General features: G+C 35.2%; 1 protein-coding gene across 6 annotated transcripts in view; it reads left to right on the top strand.

The window, feature by feature from the left end:
- The window catches only part of ARHGAP29 (Rho GTPase activating protein 29), a 79,806-nt gene that overhangs the window by 49,991 nt on the left and 13,177 nt on the right, over positions 1–16,638 (top strand). For all 6 annotated transcript variants that reach the window (XM_018045783.1, XM_018045785.1, XM_018045786.1 and 3 more), the window contains 7 exons: positions 10,574–10,731; positions 11,199–11,335; positions 11,604–11,708; positions 14,359–14,457; positions 15,621–15,760; positions 16,043–16,231; positions 16,493–16,630. In XM_018045783.1, the coding sequence (XP_017901272.1) occupies positions 10,574–10,731; positions 11,199–11,335; positions 11,604–11,708; positions 14,359–14,457; positions 15,621–15,760; positions 16,043–16,231; positions 16,493–16,630 (966 nt within the window). The remainder of the gene's footprint in view (positions 1–10,573; positions 10,732–11,198; positions 11,336–11,603; positions 11,709–14,358; positions 14,458–15,620; positions 15,761–16,042; positions 16,232–16,492; positions 16,631–16,638) is intronic.

Here is a 16,638-nt window from a genome sequence, read left to right as displayed (position 1 = left end):
AATTCTTCGGCGCTCAGCCTTCTTCACAGTCCAACTCTCACATCCATACATAACTATGTATAGAGTTCTCCAATCCATGAACACAGTATGTGTCTCCATTTATTTAGGTGTATATTATTTTTAATCAGCACTTTGTAGTTTTTAATGTTTCTTTCCCATGTTTTGTTAGATTTAAACCTATGTATGTATGTATTTATTTATTTGAGGGGTTCATTGTTAATCTGATATAAGTACACGATATTTGTGTACATATGTATATATATCTATGCATACACACATGCTTATTTAATTTCAAATTCAGTTGTTCATTGTTACTGTTGAAAAATATGAGTTATTTTCGTATCTTGATCTTGTGTTTTGCAACCATGCTAAACTCACTTATTACTTTTAGGAGCTTTTTTTGCGGAATCATAGGGTTTTCTTACATTAAAAAATCATGTTTTCTGCAAATAGGGACAGTTTTCTTTCTTTCCAAACTCTGTTCCTTTTTTTTTTTTCTTATTACACTGGCTAGATATTAAAATTCATTGTTGAATAGAGGTGGTGAGATAAGACATCTTTGTCTTAATCTTAGGAAGAAAACAGTCTCTCATCATTAAACATGATAGCTGTAGGGTTTTTTAAAATACTTACTTTTAATTAATCTATTTTGCTGCACAGGGTCCTAGTTGCAGCATGAGGGATCCTCAATCTTCGTTGTGGTGTGTTGTTCAGTTGCTAAGTCATGTCTGACTGTCTGACCCCATGGACTGCAACACGCCAGGCTTCCCTATCTTTCACTGTCTCCCACAGTTTGCTCAAATTCATGTCCATTAAGTCGGCGAGTCTGTCTACCCATCTCATCTTCTGCCGCCCTCTTCTCCTTTTGCCTTCAATCATGAGGTCTCTTTAGTTGTGGCATGTGAACTCTTAGTTGCGGCAGGTGGGAAATGGTTCCCCCAACAAGGAGCAGACCCAGGCCCCCTGCACTGGCAGTGCAGAGTCTTAGCCACTGGGCCACCAGAGAAGTCCCTGTAAGATTTGTTATTTTTTGAAGATACCTTTTATCATGTTAAAGAATTTCAATTTTTTTCTAATTGTTGAGAATTTTGTCATGAAAATATTGGGTTTTGTCATATGATTATTTTTTTTGCATCACTTGATGTGATAATAGAGTTTTTCTTCTTCAGTCTGTTAATATGATGAGTTACTTCATAATACTGATACTGATATTTAAGTTTTGATCTATCCTTGCATTCTTGGGATAAGCCACTTTTGTTTGTGACACATTGTTCCTTTTATAAATTGCTGGATTCAATTTGCTGATATTTTGTTGAATAGTTTTTTCTTCTCTGTTTATGAAAGATATTGGTATTATGTTTTTGTTTACTTTTTTTTTGTCTTATACTGCCTTTATCTGATTTTGGAATCAGGGTAATTCTGACCTCATAAAATAAGTTGGGAAGTGTTGCTTCCTATTTTATTTTCTGGAAGAGATTGTATAGAATTGGTGTTATTTCTTTAAATGTTTTGTGGCATTTCCTGGTGGAAATAGTTGGCTTGGAGTTTTCATTTTTTTGGAAAATCTTTCCCTGTGTATTCAGTTTCTTTTGATATAGGCCTGTTTGAATTAGTTCTTTTTACGTGAACTTTGGTAGTTTGCGGAATTAGTTCCACCCTTTCATCTAAGTTATTGTATTTATGTGTTGTTTAGTGTGTATTTAGTGTTGTTTATAACTCTTAACCTTTCAGTGTCTCATTGAGCTGTAGTGATATCCTCTCTTTCCTCCCTGATGTTGGTAATTTGTGCCTTCTCTCTCACTTCCTCTCTCTTTGGTTAGTCTGCCTAGAGGTTTATAAATTTTGTTGATCTTTTCTGAGAGACAGCTTTAGCTTTCATTGGTTTTTCTCTACTTTTCTTCTTAAATTTTTTTTCTGCTTTTTTTGGTTCCTTTCTGCTTACTTTAGGTTTATTTTGCTTTTAGTTTTCCTTTTAGTTTCTTAAAGGTAGAAACTTAGATTGTTCATCAAGACCTCTCTATTTTAATATAAATAGTTAATGAGTTTAATTTCTCTCTAAGCACTGCTTATCTACATCCCACAAATTTTGAATTTGGATTTTCATTTTTATACAACTCAAAATATTTTCTAATTTTCCTCAAGACTTTGATTTTACCTATGGATATTATAGAAGCTTGTTTAATTTCTAATTATTTGAGGATTTTCTGGACATTTTCCTGATATTGATTTCTAGTTTAATTCTGTTATAGTGAAACAAATACTTTATCTTGGTACTGTTCATGTATTCACTTGAAAGAATGTATATTCTGCTGTGGTTGGCTGGAGTAACCTATAAATGTAGATTAGTTCCTCTTGGTTTATGGTATTATTTATTTCTTCCATATCTTTGACGATTTACTTTTTGTTTCTGTCAATTACTGAGAAAGGAGTTTTGACGTTTTTAGCATACTATATATTTTTAATTCTTTCAGTTTTTCCTTTATATATTTTGAATGTCTCAATTGCTTATGTACACTAATGATTATTATATATTCTTGGTGAATTGGTCATTTTATCTTTATGAAATGTGTCTTTTTATCTGGTAATTTTTCTTGCCTTTTACTCTACATTATTTAATATTGATAGAAGTAGTTAAGGTTTCTTTCGAGCATTTTTAGCATGGTATATCTTTTTCCATTCTTTCACTTTTAACTTAAACATGTATTTTACATAAAGTTATTATAGCATAGTGTTCAGTGTTGACCTTTTAAAAATCTCCGTCTTTTGATGGAATGGTTAGACCATTTATATTTAATGTTAAATATATGTGCAAATTTAGGCCTACTATTTTTTGTTTTCTCTTTGTACCTTATGTTTCCCTTCATCTGTTTCCCTTTTGATGCCTTTTTTGTATGAATCAACAATTTTTTAGAATTACATTTTAATTGATCTATTTAATTTATTTATTATAGACTTAATTTAATGTTTTATTTATATACTAGAATTATATTTTAATTTATCTAAAATGATTGTCTAAAGTTTAATTTATTGTATATATTTTAATATATCTATTGGGTCTTTGATTATATCTGTTCATTTGTATAGTGTTTTTTCTTTAAATGGCTGCACTAAGATTATAATGGCTGCATTTTCAGTTTACTTTGAACTAATATTTTACCAAGTTAAAATGGAATGTAAGAACTATACCACCATATAAGTTATTTTATTCATTTTTTGTTGTGGTTGATATCTACATACAGTGTTGTATGATCTGCATACATTGAAAACCTTACCAGACAAACTCACAATTTTGGTTTTCAGAAGTCTCAAAGTTTAGAGAGTTTAAGAGAATAAAATTAGTTTTTGAATTTATCCAGATATTTACCATTTCTGTTATTATTCTTTCACTCTGAGGTTCCATCTTCTCTCCCATATAATTTCTCTTTTGTCCAAAGAACTTCTTTTACCATTTATTTTATAGTTGGTCTACTGGTGATGAACTCTCTTGGTTGTCTCTCATCTGAGAATGTCTATTTCATCTTCATGCATGAAGGATATTTTCACTGAATTTAGAATTCAGTTCTTTTAATACTTTATTTATAAAAATGTTATTCCACTGCCTCTGGCATCCAGAATTTCTATGCATAGAAACTTGAATCATTGTTCCGCTAATATGGAGCATGTTGTTTTTCTTTGCTTGCAAAAATTTTTCTTTGTCTTTGGGTTTCAGCAGTTTGATTACAGTGTATTTGGATGTGGCTTTTGTTGAGTTTCTCCTGTTCTTAGATCTACAGATTTAACTCTTTCAATGTGTAAGAAGTATTTGGCTATTTTTCCTTCAGATTTTTTTTTTTTTTTGATAACAGTCCCTTGTCTTCCTCTAAGACCCTAAAAACTCAAATGACAGACCTTTTGTTATTATCCCACATGTAGGACCTTTTTCCCCCCAATCTTTTTTTCTCCTGATTGTTTATGTTGTTCTACTGATCTTTCTTCAAGCTCAGTGACTTTTTTTGTTGTTATCTCCATTTTTCCATACAGTCAATCCACTGATTTTTTTTTGTTTTGGATATTTTTTTAGTAGTAAAATTTCCTCTTGTTTCTTTTTTATGTCTTCAAATTCTCTGCTGAGACTTCAGTCTTTCCACATTTTGATATTGTTGGCCCTTATTTCTTGAAATGTAATAATATCTGCTTTAAAGTCTATGATAATTCAAATAGCTGAGTCATCTCAGTGTTGGTATCTCTTTGTCTTTTTTCTTATGAGTTGTTGAGATTGTCCCAGTTCTTTGTATGACAAGTAATTTTGGATGATATCTTAGGCAATTTCAGTATTACCTTATGTGACTCTGGGTTTTCTTTATAACCTGTATTGAGTGTTGATTCTTAAAAAGTTTAGCAGGCTTTTGATCCAGTTAGGTTCACTCTTCAACTAAGGACTCCCTTTGAGGCCTTCTGGCTGGGAAACTGAAGTCAGCCTAGTCTGCTGCTTTGAGAGCTGAGTTGGGGAAGGATAAAGAAAAAGAAACAACAGGAATTTCAGACTCCTCACTCTTCAGACTACAGTTACAGAAAAGAATTCCCTCAGCTTTAGACGTCTGTTCTGCTGCTACTGCCCTCACTCACCCTGCCACAGGACTTCATCTTAGGGCTTGGGGCAAGAGAGAAGACAAACATACAAAAGAAACTAGAGAATTTCCCCAACTCTTTCAGTCACATGTATTTGAGTAGGAGTAGTGTACTGACTGGGAAATACTAGCAGGAAAAAAATGACAGGAAGCAAAGCACGGATTGGTCAAAACTTGATTTGTAGTTTGTTTCCGCAATCTACTTGCTGCCATTTACTTTTCAGAGCCCTCAGATAGCTAATCCATGCATTCTGTCCAGGGTGTTTAGGGAAACTGAGTGAGAGACTTTGGAAGTGAGCTTATTCCATTTGAATCACAAACCTTCCTTATAATATTTCTGGGTGTTTAAAATTGTATCTCATTTGTTTATCAAATTCTGATTAATTAATATGTGGTTAATTTACAGAGTCAATTTTAATAAAAATATTTAAAAGAATTACAAAATCCCAGGATTCAAAATTCCTGTGTAAGTTATTTAAGCCAACTTTTTACCTTTCACAAGTCCTTTTACCTCAAACAATAGCTAATGATAGTTAAGATTATGTGTTTGCCAGTGTATTGAGCTGTTTGTCTTCATTAACTCATTTAATTACCACAAATCATATGGGGTAACTATAATTGTTTTAAGCTCCATTTTACTGATGAGGAAACTAAAGTTTAGAAAATCTTTCTTCTCCAAGTGTATTCCTTGTACCAGTCACATTCTCCTTACTTTGGAAGTACTATGAGGAATGCAGAATTTTGGATTTTGGCCTAGACTTTTGATATCAGAATCTGTATTTTGAACAGGATCCCCTACAAGATTTATTGCACATTAACTTTTTTGGAAACAAATGTTTAATGTAGTTATAAACAACTTGATATCAAAGTCACCCACCATATAAGTTGGAAAGCCAGACTTGAAGAATGACTTCAGAGCTGGTGCTTCTAAATACTATGCTATCTTGCTGTGAATGATTACCCAGCCTTGATTTGAACAACTCCAGAATTAGTATGACATGTATATTGAACTTCAAAAAAAACCCGTTTTCTTGTAGACCTTTCAAGTTGTGCTGTATTGATATAATCCCTCTTCCACAAGATAACACTTTAAATATCTGTCCCTGGATTTTTTTTCAGACTAAATACCCTCAAATCTGACTACTGCATATAACATAGTTTTGAGTTCTCTCATGAGCTTAATCTTATTTGTCTGCCTCCATCTAAAAAAGTGATGCTGTTTGGTGATCCAACAATTATGATTTCTTTTAATTTGATGTGATATAAATAAGAAGTTACCTAATTTTGTTGGAGAAGGACATGGCAACCCATTCCAGTATTCTTGCCTGGAGAATCCCATGGAGCCTGGCAGACTGCAGTCTATGGGGTCGCAAGAGTTGGACATGACTGAGCAACTTAAGCACACAATTTTGAATATAATATTTGTATTTGTTAATGCCTATTGTACAGTTGCTAAGTTATGCCCAACTCTTTGTGACCCCATTGATTGTAAGTGCCAGCCTCCTCTATCTTCCAGTATCTCTTGGAGTTTGCTCAAATTCATGTCTATTGAGTCAGTGATACTATCTAACCATCTCATCCTCTGCTGCACCCTTCTCTTTTTGCCTTTAATCTTTCTCCAGTGAGCCACCTCTTTGCATTAGGTGGCCAGAGTTTTGGAGCTTCAGCTTCAGCATCCATCCTTCCAATGAATATTCAGGGACCCCCCTAAAGGGTTGATTTCCTTTAGGATTGACTGGTTTGATCTCCTTGGAGTCCAAGGGACTCAGTAGGGTCTCTTCTCCAGCACCACGCTTCGAAAGTATTAGTTCTTTGGTACTCAGCCTTCTTTCTTTATTGTCCTACTCTCAACAGCCATACTTGACTACTGGAAAAACCATAGCTTTAACTATATGGACCTTTGTCAGCATAGTGATGTCTCTACTTTTTATATGCTGTTTAGGTTTCTCATAGCTTTTCTTCCAAGGAGCGAGCGTCTTTTAATTTCATGCCTGCAGTCACCATCTGCAGTGATTTTGGAGCCCAAGAAAGTAAAATCGGTCACTGTTTCCACTTTTTTCCCTTCTATTTGCCGTGAAGTGTTGGGACAAAATGCCATGCTCTTAATTTTTTAAATGTTGACTTTCAAGCCAGCTTTTTCACTCCTCTTTCACCCTCATCAAGAGGCACTTTAGTTCCTCTTCACTTTGTGCCGTTAGAGTCATAATATGCATGATGATACCACTATTGTTATTGCCTACTATTTATTTAAAAGAAATATACAACAGATACCCGCTCTCAAGGAGTTTTAGCATTTATCTAGGGAGAGAGAATTAATACATCTGAAAAATTGTAGAGCAGTACTTATCCATGTATGAAGTAGACTTTGAGGTACAAGTTCCCCAAACTTGAACAAATACACAAACTCCTGAAAATCACTACAGCATGTAATGTATAGTCTGTTTATGGGAAGTTTCTCCCTATGTATATTTGTGAGCAGAATTTCTTATTAGCTGGAGTTCTTTTGAACCAGTTTAATCAGTTTTACTCCTTCTCTTTGACATTCACATGCAAATCCAAGCAGATACCAAATCCAGCATTCAGTTCTTGAATGTAGGTGCTTTTCCCCCAAGGTAAGAGCCATAATTTTCTCAGATTTCTTTGTTTTCTTCTCCATCAGAGAAGAATTGGGGAATTTTGGGTGACTATTTTGCATCACCATCTCTCAAATTGTTTTCAAAAGAATTTTGTTCTCACTCTAGGATCTGTTATTATTACATCTATCATTGAAAAGAAAACAAAGTCATCTGAAATACAAAGATGCTGGACACTCAGTTATATTCACTCACTATCTTAAGGAAAATACATAAATCAGTCCCAGCAAAATTGTAAGTTACAGCATAAACATCAGGAATTACTCTGTATTGAATTAGGAAGTGTTGAAGGATATGAGATGTAGGATAATTACATTACGTAGGGCATTTCCAGGCAGTTGAGTGGCTAGGACTCCGTGCTTTCACCGAGGAGAAAAGTGAGTTCAATCCCTGGTCTAGGAACTAAGATCCTGGAATGCATGTATCTTGGCCCCAAAAAATTACATTACCGTGAGAACAAGGAGAAATGACCAAACCAATTACCAAAGGACTAATTAAATTAACGGACTTTGAAGGATGGGAAACATTAGCACAAGAGGTTTTCCTTTCCTTTGAAAGAACATTCATGAAAATTTTATCTCTTTAAAAAATGTAGGACAGAAATATTGAACAAAAAATTTTAGATTATTGCTAATGTATATGAGAGAAACTTTTCCCATTGATTGGAAATTATGAAATACTCTATTTCAGCAACTCTCAGAAAAATTTGTGCTAATCTGTATGCCCATGGAGTAACTAAAGATTAAATGTAGATGATGAAAGCTGGGCATAGAGTTGAAAATCCTCTGTTCTTGAGTGAACAGTAACAGAAAACATGCAGGATTTCAGTATGACCTTGACTGATAACACTTTCTACTACTATTCATTTGGTCATTTACCCTTTATGAAGCACTTAGGCCACTGTGCTGTTATTCATTGGGGACCTACAAGAAAAGGACAAAGTCCCAGACTCAGGAGGGGATTAGGGGACAAAAAGATCTTAGAGACATGATGATTTTTGAAGTACCCATGAGCCACCCCAGTGAAGATTCCCAGCAAGTCCTGCAGGATCTACCCCATGGGGACTTCAATCTTTAGCATTTCTGTTAGGTGAGGGAGAAGACTGAATAATTTAGGGAAAAGAGATTTTAAGATTGGACTTCCAGTACATATAAGGCTTCATTTATAAGTACCCATAGACAAACATCGGAGAAGGCAATGGCAACCCATTCCAGTACTCTTGCCTGGAAAATCCCATGGGCGGAGAAGCCTGGTAGGCTACAGTTCATGGGGTTGCTAAGAGTTGAACAGGACTGAGTGACTTCACTTTCACTTTTCACTTTCATGCATTGGAGAAGGAAATGGCAACCCACTCCAGTGTTCTTGCCTGGAGAATCCCAGGGACGGCAGAGCCTGATGGGCTGCCATCTATGGGGTCACACAGAGTTGGATACGACTGAAGCGACTTAGCAGCAGCAGCAGCAGCAGCATAGACAAACATTAAGTGGATGAGTTGATTGATTATGCCTGTGTATTTATTTGACTTTTTAAAATTATTAGTGTTTCTAACTAGATTCATAAAGTTTATTAAAAAGTATTAAAAATGGACATAAAATTACCTTTAGGATCAAGAGAATTCAGTTCAGTTTACCATTAACCAGAGAATTCCCAATTACAGCTAATTGTTTGACTTAAACTTTACCATCCACAATCTGAATTTCCCATGTTACTTGAAGGAGGAACAAGTGATTCTGTTATGTGCACTTTTTCAAATACTATTTATGCTGACTCCTAGTTATCCTTGGAGAATGCCTATCTACCTTGGAAAGGACTTAGAGTCTAATCAAAAGTTCAGCATATCATCTGGTAATCAAAAGAGATGAAGAGGAAACATGGCAGTCTTTGAAATAACATTATGCTGATCGAAATTTGGCTTCATTCACACTTCCCGCACAGCAGTGGGAGTGGCATTTAGAAAAGTCAGATCATGTTACAAACCCTGTGCTGTGCTGTATGTTGTACTTGGTCGCTCAGTCCCGTCTGACTCTTTGCAGCCCCATGGACTGCAGCCTTCCAGACTCTGACCATGGGGATTTTCCAGGCAAGAGTACTGGAGTGGCTTGCCATACCCTCCTCCAGGGGATCTTCCCAACCCAGGGATCGAACCCAGGTCTCCCGCACTGCGGGTGGATTCTTTACCGACTGAGTCACCAGGGAAGCCTCCACTGGCTTCCTGTTGTACCTTACCTTGGTTTAGACGCCGTCTTCCCTGTTTGGCTTTATCTCAAACTGAAACTCCACACTGACCTTTCATCTGTTTCTTGCGCATGACAGGTTCTTTCTTACTCACTTTTGCCCTAGGGTCTTTGCACTATCTCTTCTGTTTGTATTGATTTTCTCCCTGGAACTTCTCTCTGGTTCTCTGTTATATCAGGTCCAGTTCAGACACTACCTCCTCAGAGAGTCGTTCACGAAACTGTCATATCAAAAGTACCCTTTTGCAAACACATACCTGATCATATTCCATAACCTGACAATCTTATATCATGTTTGTAGCAGTTTTCAGTACCAGAAATTATCTTACTTAATTTTTCCTCTGTCTTCAACTCCCACCCTCAGGAAAATGCAAACTCTTATATGAGGACTGGGATTTCATCAATTTATTTGCTGTAATATACCCAAAACTTGGATTTTTATGAACATGAGAGTAGTTAATTCATGTACAGTTCTCACGATGGACCTGGTATATTATAAACACTCTCTCTGCTTATTTTTGTTGTTCCTGTAAGTGGCAGTCGTGACAGTAGGCATGTTAGGCATTTGTAGAAATTCAATGGAATAATTATTTTGAATAGATTCAAGATAGTACCTAATTATAAAAACTGAGTGCTGTAGGACACATTATAAGTATAAAGCATTTCTATTTTTATAGGATTGAAGAAGTGAAACTCAGTGCTCTGATTGGAATTTTTCCTCCATGTTTTTCAGTGTAGACAGTTACGGTCAGACCATTAGAGTACAAAGCTGGGATCATCAGAAACACATCCATCTCCTAAAATTGTGAACCTGTAGGGGCATGGGTTGTGTTTTTAAACCTTTCAGATTAAAGCCAGCTTTGCTGGAAATGATTGATCCTAGATACTTGATTAAAACTACTCTCCGTGCCCCCCTGCCCCAATTTAGTCCTTGTACAAAGTCAGGTGACATAGTGTGCTCACGATGATATTCACTGTTGAATTCTTCACTGTGTGGCTTTTTTCTTGGTACTGTTACTTGAAATAAATGTGTATGTACATAGCATTCTATGTAGCATGACTCTTTTACCTTTTTGTTTTGTTTTGTTTGTGACCATAGGTAACAGTTAACCTCTTCCAGATGCAGCACCTGCAGGCTGCCTCCCTCTCAAGCAGTTTACAATCTCTCTGTGATAGTGCCAAACTCTATGACCCAGGCCAAGAGTACAGTGAGTTTGTCAGGGCCACAAATTCAGCTGAAGAGGAGAAAGTTGATGGGTGAGAATTAACATATAGAAGAAATTATTTCTCGATATAAAATCTTTATTGCTGAGTTTACTATCTGGTGTCAGGTGGTGTCGTTTCTAACACTGACAGCATCAACTTTAAAACTTTCTGAATTTTTAAAATATTTAAGATGTAATTGACTTAGAGTAAAGCTTTCCATTTTGACGCAGAGCTATTTGAGATTTAGAAATCCACACAGGTTATACTTGAAAAGTTTAACCGTGTTATGAATAATTGACTGTATTTTTGCTCCTCTTTTTCAAGTTTCAACTGTAATAAATAAAAATGATTAATAAGTTTTGTTCACATCTTTTAAGAAGTTCAACTGTATAATATGTTTCTTAATATTTAGTTTATTTGATTACTCTATTCGTTAAATTAACAGATATTTCTGAAAATAAAGTGGGCTGATGATTTGTCATTTTTCTGTATGAAGAATTTTATTTGGGTTTTCTTAGGAATGTAAATAAACAATTAAGCAGTCCTCCCATTTCTGGATACGGACCTTCTGACTCTTTAGAAGACGTTGTACGCCTTCCTGACAACTCTAATAAGACTGAAGAGGACAGATGCTCTAACAGTGCAGACATAACAGGTAGTTTTTCACACTAAAAAGAGAACTAATTCATGAAAGCTAAAATTGTTTAAATGTGATCATTAAATGAGTTGCAGGTCTGGAATTTAAAAATCAGGCCTTGAATTATAACCTTATGAAGCTTTATTCATAGTTGTGAGCACTGTGCCTGTCAGCTGTGTCACACTGTTAGAGAAGTTTGACTTGTCTCATTTTAAATAATGTCAGCATTTTGCCTTATGAAATTCATCTGTAGCCAAGTTTGACTTTAACTGTTTTTTTCTTAAAGGTCCATCTTTTCTAAGGTCATGGACATTTGGAATGTTTAGTGATTCTGAGAGCACTGGGGGAAGCAGTGAATCTAGATCTCTGGATTCTGAATCTATAAGTCCAGGTACATAAGTATTAAGTCTGGAGTGAAAATTCAGTGAAAGATGAAAAGATTCCTTTTTGGGGATATCTTAGCTACTTTATTTTCCTTTTTCTTTTTTTTTAATTGAAGTATAGTTAATTTGCAATATTGTGTTAGTTTTAAATGTCCAGCAAAGTGAATAGGTTATACATATATTTAGGTATATATCTACATACTTTTTGGATTCCTTTCCATTATAGTTTATTACAAGATACTGAATATAGTTCATTGTGCTATGCAGTAAATCCTTGTTGTTTATAACTATCTTATTTTTATAATGAACTGTCTCAGAGAGAGAAATATGTACATGTATATGTACAATTTAAATAAAAATCATAGAACAAACCCATACATATTCAACACCTAGCCTAACAAAACATTATGAGTATATTAGAAGGCCCCTGTGTATACCTCCTTGATAACCTTGCCTTGTCACTCACCAGATGAACCATCATCCTGAATTTTGTTTATCTTTCCCTGGCTACTTTAAATATTTTAGTATTCATGTAGTTGAGCTTTGCCCTCTTTGGAATACTAGGCAGACAGAATCATATTGTTCTTTTGTGACCTCTTTTATGAATTCTGAGATTCCTATTGATATGTGAGAAACTGTCTTTTATTTTATGCTATATGCTGTATAGTTTTCCATTCTGTGAACATAATTTATCTTCTGTCTTTTGGGTTGTTTTGTAGTTAATCACTGTAATGAGTCATAAAATGAATACCAGTTCTTGTGCCTGTGATAACTTACTCGTTTTTTATAAATGTGCTTTAAGGTACTTTGATAAAGATAATCTCATCCTCTTTAGAGAGGCAGAATAGATGTTTTGAATTCTCTCCTAATGGCTTCAAAGAGAATGACTTGTAAACAGCTAGCAAGAGAAGAATGGGTCACTTGAACCCTTGAGGTTATTGCTTTCCATGTTCTTTCTCCTTCAGTCTTCTACCAAAGACTGTTCCAATCCTGTTCTTCCTGGCTACGTTTCTTTCTCCTAGGATCTTGGCATTCCAGGAGATACGTTATAGGATTTAACCTTCCTCAAAATAAAAGACTAATGACTATTTCTTTGGTGTTCTACATAGTTCAGAAATTTTATTCATGTAAATATATCTTTGACTTTAAAGTTAGAAATGACTTCTGTGTAGCACTGGGGTTTACAGGCAGGTTGTCACCAACTAGTTTGAGGCCTACTTTAAAATTATTGCTGTTCAGGAACACTTTGGAGATGTGAGACTAACTATTTAACTGAATATTTATAATTAGCTTTATAAAAACAGGTTCTAGCTATTCCCATGAATTTAGACTCAGTCTGGAGCAAGCCCTAAATTATTTGGAATCCTGTAAGACTTCATGTGATAAAGATGAAAACTTAGAATCTGGTCACATGATAAATGGGTAAAGACCCAAGGATGCATAGCCTTGTGACAGCCATCTCAGACACTGGAAGTGGAAAGGGATGAGAGTCAGAGTGCTTTGTGAGGAGACATGTGACCAGGGCTGGGATTTATAAGTGGTAGGTTTCTGCTCAGTAATGAAAGGAAGTCATTTTTACAATTGCTGCTGCTGCCGCTGCTTAGTTGCTAAGTCGTGTCTGAGTCTTTGCCACCCCATGAATTGGGTGTTTCCTATTGGGTTCCTCTGTCCATGGGATTTATCAGGCAAGAATACTGAAGTGGGTTGCTATTCCCTATTCCAGGGGATCTTCCCGACCCAGGCGTCGAAACTCTATCTCCTGCTTGGCAGGGGGATTCTTTACCACTGAGCCGCCTTGGGAGCCCTTGTTTTACAGTTATAGTAGTTTTAAAATGAACATGTGGCTTCATGATCTCTTAGTCATTTGGGGACACATTCAAAAGAAAAACTAGATGACCACCTTTTAAGCATAGTTTGAAGAGGGGAAGGAATCTTTTGAGAGAGAGGAAGTGGTTTAAATAATTAGTGAAGTACTTTCTAACTCTGAACTGAAGACTCTTAAAGCCGTGAGTTAAATGTAAACTTCCACTTAGAGACAGCCCTGTTTGTAGGGTCAGCACGGAGCAAATAAACCTCATTACCTGGTTGGGCTGCTTCCAAACACGCTTTGAGACAACTGGCAGGTTCCTTGGCTGACAACTTATGTCATGAACTCTTAGCTCCTGGCCAGGATCATTGTTCCTGGTTCTCAGGCTCCTGTCTTATTAGCAACATAAATGTGATGGTACTGTTACATTGCTGTGTTTGTAGATTTTTGTATATTTTATTATAGAAAGCTTTAGGGTACACTATATTTGTTTATCACTTAATTCAACAAACAAGTAATGACAGCTTTACTATTCTGTCAGATATTAGATATAAGGCTTGAATAGAAAATACTCTCTATTCTTGTAGAGTTTATAATCTCTAACACTATCAGAAGTTGACAATTGAGGTCTCATTGGAATATGTGACCCTCAGTTTGTTTTAGATTTATTTGGAAAAGTCAGATTTGGCTCATTCTCTTTTGTTCTCAGTAATAAGTATTAGGATCCTGTGTATCCACAGTCTGAATGGAAGCAAATGTTGATACTGTAGCTAATAAAACAGCATGACTTGTGTTATTCAAAAAATGCTGTCATTACCCATTTCTTAAACTCTCAATGAATTTTCTTTTAGGAGACTTTCATCGGAAACTTCCACGAACTCCATCCAGTGGCACCATGTCTTCTGCAGATGATCTGGATGAAAGAGAGCCACCCTCCCCTTCAGAAGCTGGTATTACTCTCACCTGAATCACGTTTCCACTAAACTAGCTGAATCAGTAGCACTGCATGATATTAGGAAGAAGTAGTATGGTTTAAAGAATTACTTTACTGTGTATTGTATTGACTTAGATATATCCCAACAAATTATTTATGAGTTCATAGTGTATTAATCAAATGTTACAAATAAAAATATAAGAATAAGCAGGAAAACTATTAGAGCTAAAATGTGTTGGTGTGATGCTCAAATAGGCTAGATATTTTTTAAATATATATTTATTTATTTTTGGCTGCATTGGGTCTTAGTTGTGGTATGTGGGCTTGGTAGTTGCCCCATAGCATGTGGGATCTTAGTTCCCCCAACCAGGGATCAAACCTGCGTCCCCTGCATTGGAACACAGATTCTTAATCATTGGACCACCAGAGAAGTCCAAAAGGCTAGATATTTTTATCTTTCAGAAACTTTATAGCAACTTAATTGTTCAGAGTGTACAGAAGAAATTCTATTTCTGAGAATTTCTATATGAGAAAATCCTCTTCAAAAGAAATAGTGTAAGAAGCTAGGCAGGAAAAGTAAATAAAATACACGTACTTCTTGAGGGCAGGGAAATCTATGGATACAGAAGGACATAAAAGAGCAGTCAGTTACGTTAATGGCTTCACTTGAGACCTCCCGATACTTGTTTTGGCATCATTTTCTAAAATAATACAGAATACCTGACCTCTGGTAGGATATTTATAGATAACTACTATTATCTGTAATTTTATAATAAATCAAGTATAGCTTTATCATTAATGCAAATAATCCTGACACACTAAACTCATAGAGCTAGTTTTCTTCCAAACTTTTATAAGGTCCTTCTCTAAGAATGTAATGGCGCCTGTGAAATGAAGGTCTTGTTAATAACTGTAAATTTTCTAATTCTGGAAACCTTGTGCCATGGTATTTTAGAAGTATGTTATTGGTTTGATGATGATTTTTACTCATAGCTTAAATGTTTGATGAATGTGTGCCTTATAAGGGATCTGTACATTTGGTGCTTATTTTGATGTTACAGACTAAAGTCATAACTTTTTGTAATCTTATTTAAAAATCTTTTAAAGTATAGTATCATGTGGTGTAATTTTTTCTGTCCTGCTAATCATTCTTGTATGCTACCCTGCTTCTGTTGGAAGGACCCAATTCTCTTGGAACCTTTAAGAAAACGTTGATGTCAAAGGCAGCTCTCACTCACAAACTTCGCAAACTGAGATCCCCCACCAAGTGCAGGGATTGTGAAGGCATTGTGGTATTCCAGGGTGTTGAATGCGAAGAGGTAAGATCTTTCTGAAATTATATTAGCCCTTTTATCCTTTTTGCTTTATACATTTTTGATATTAATTTTACCAGTTAAGATCTTTTGCAAATGTATTTTTAAAAAATTGAACCACAGTGTTCCTTCTATAATTTTATATTTTATTTTGCTATCAAATGTATTTCAAACCCAAGTAATACCTTTTAAACTCATTTTTGTTATTTTATCACTCTACCTGTAGTTTGTCCTTTTGTGAACAGATTTAAGGTGAATTAACCATTTTAAACTGTCATTTTCTTGTAGTGTCTCCTTGTTTGTCACCGAAAGTGTTTGGAAAATTTAGTCATCATTTGTGGTCATCAGAAACTTACGGGGAAAATGCACTTATTTGGAGCAGAGTTCACACAGGTTGCAAAAAAGGAACCAGATGGCATCCCTTTTGTACTCAAAATGTGTGCCTCAGAGATTGAAAATAGAGCCTTGAGTCTACAGGTACACTATAATTTTTAAAGTTAATAATTTTAAAGCATAAATGTGATTTGTTCTAGTCATAAGGATACACTAAAGGAGAACAATGCTCTCAGTTTTTACTAAGTAACTGAATTTATTCAGATTTATTTGAAAAATATTACCTTATTTGGTCCTAGTTTTTTTCCTAAAATATTAGTAAGAATCAAAGTATATATAGCTATATGCATTTAACCATTTGTACTGAAGCAAAATTTTTTGCAAAATTTTTTCTCTTTTCTCAAGGGAATTTATCGTGTATGTGGAAACAAAATCAAAACTGAAAAACTGTGTCAAGCCTTGGAAAATGGAATGCACTTGGTAGACATTTCAGAATTTAGCTCACATGATATCTGTGATGTCTTAAAATTATACCTTCGACAGGTAAAGTT

The sequence above is a fragment of the Capra hircus genome, chromosome 3 (assembly GCF_001704415.2).
Source record: "Capra hircus breed San Clemente chromosome 3, ASM170441v1, whole genome shotgun sequence".
Lineage (NCBI taxonomy): Eukaryota > Metazoa > Chordata > Mammalia > Artiodactyla > Bovidae > Capra > Capra hircus.
Note: the sequence above shows the minus strand (reverse complement) of the source record. Positions and strands in the feature narration are given on the sequence as shown.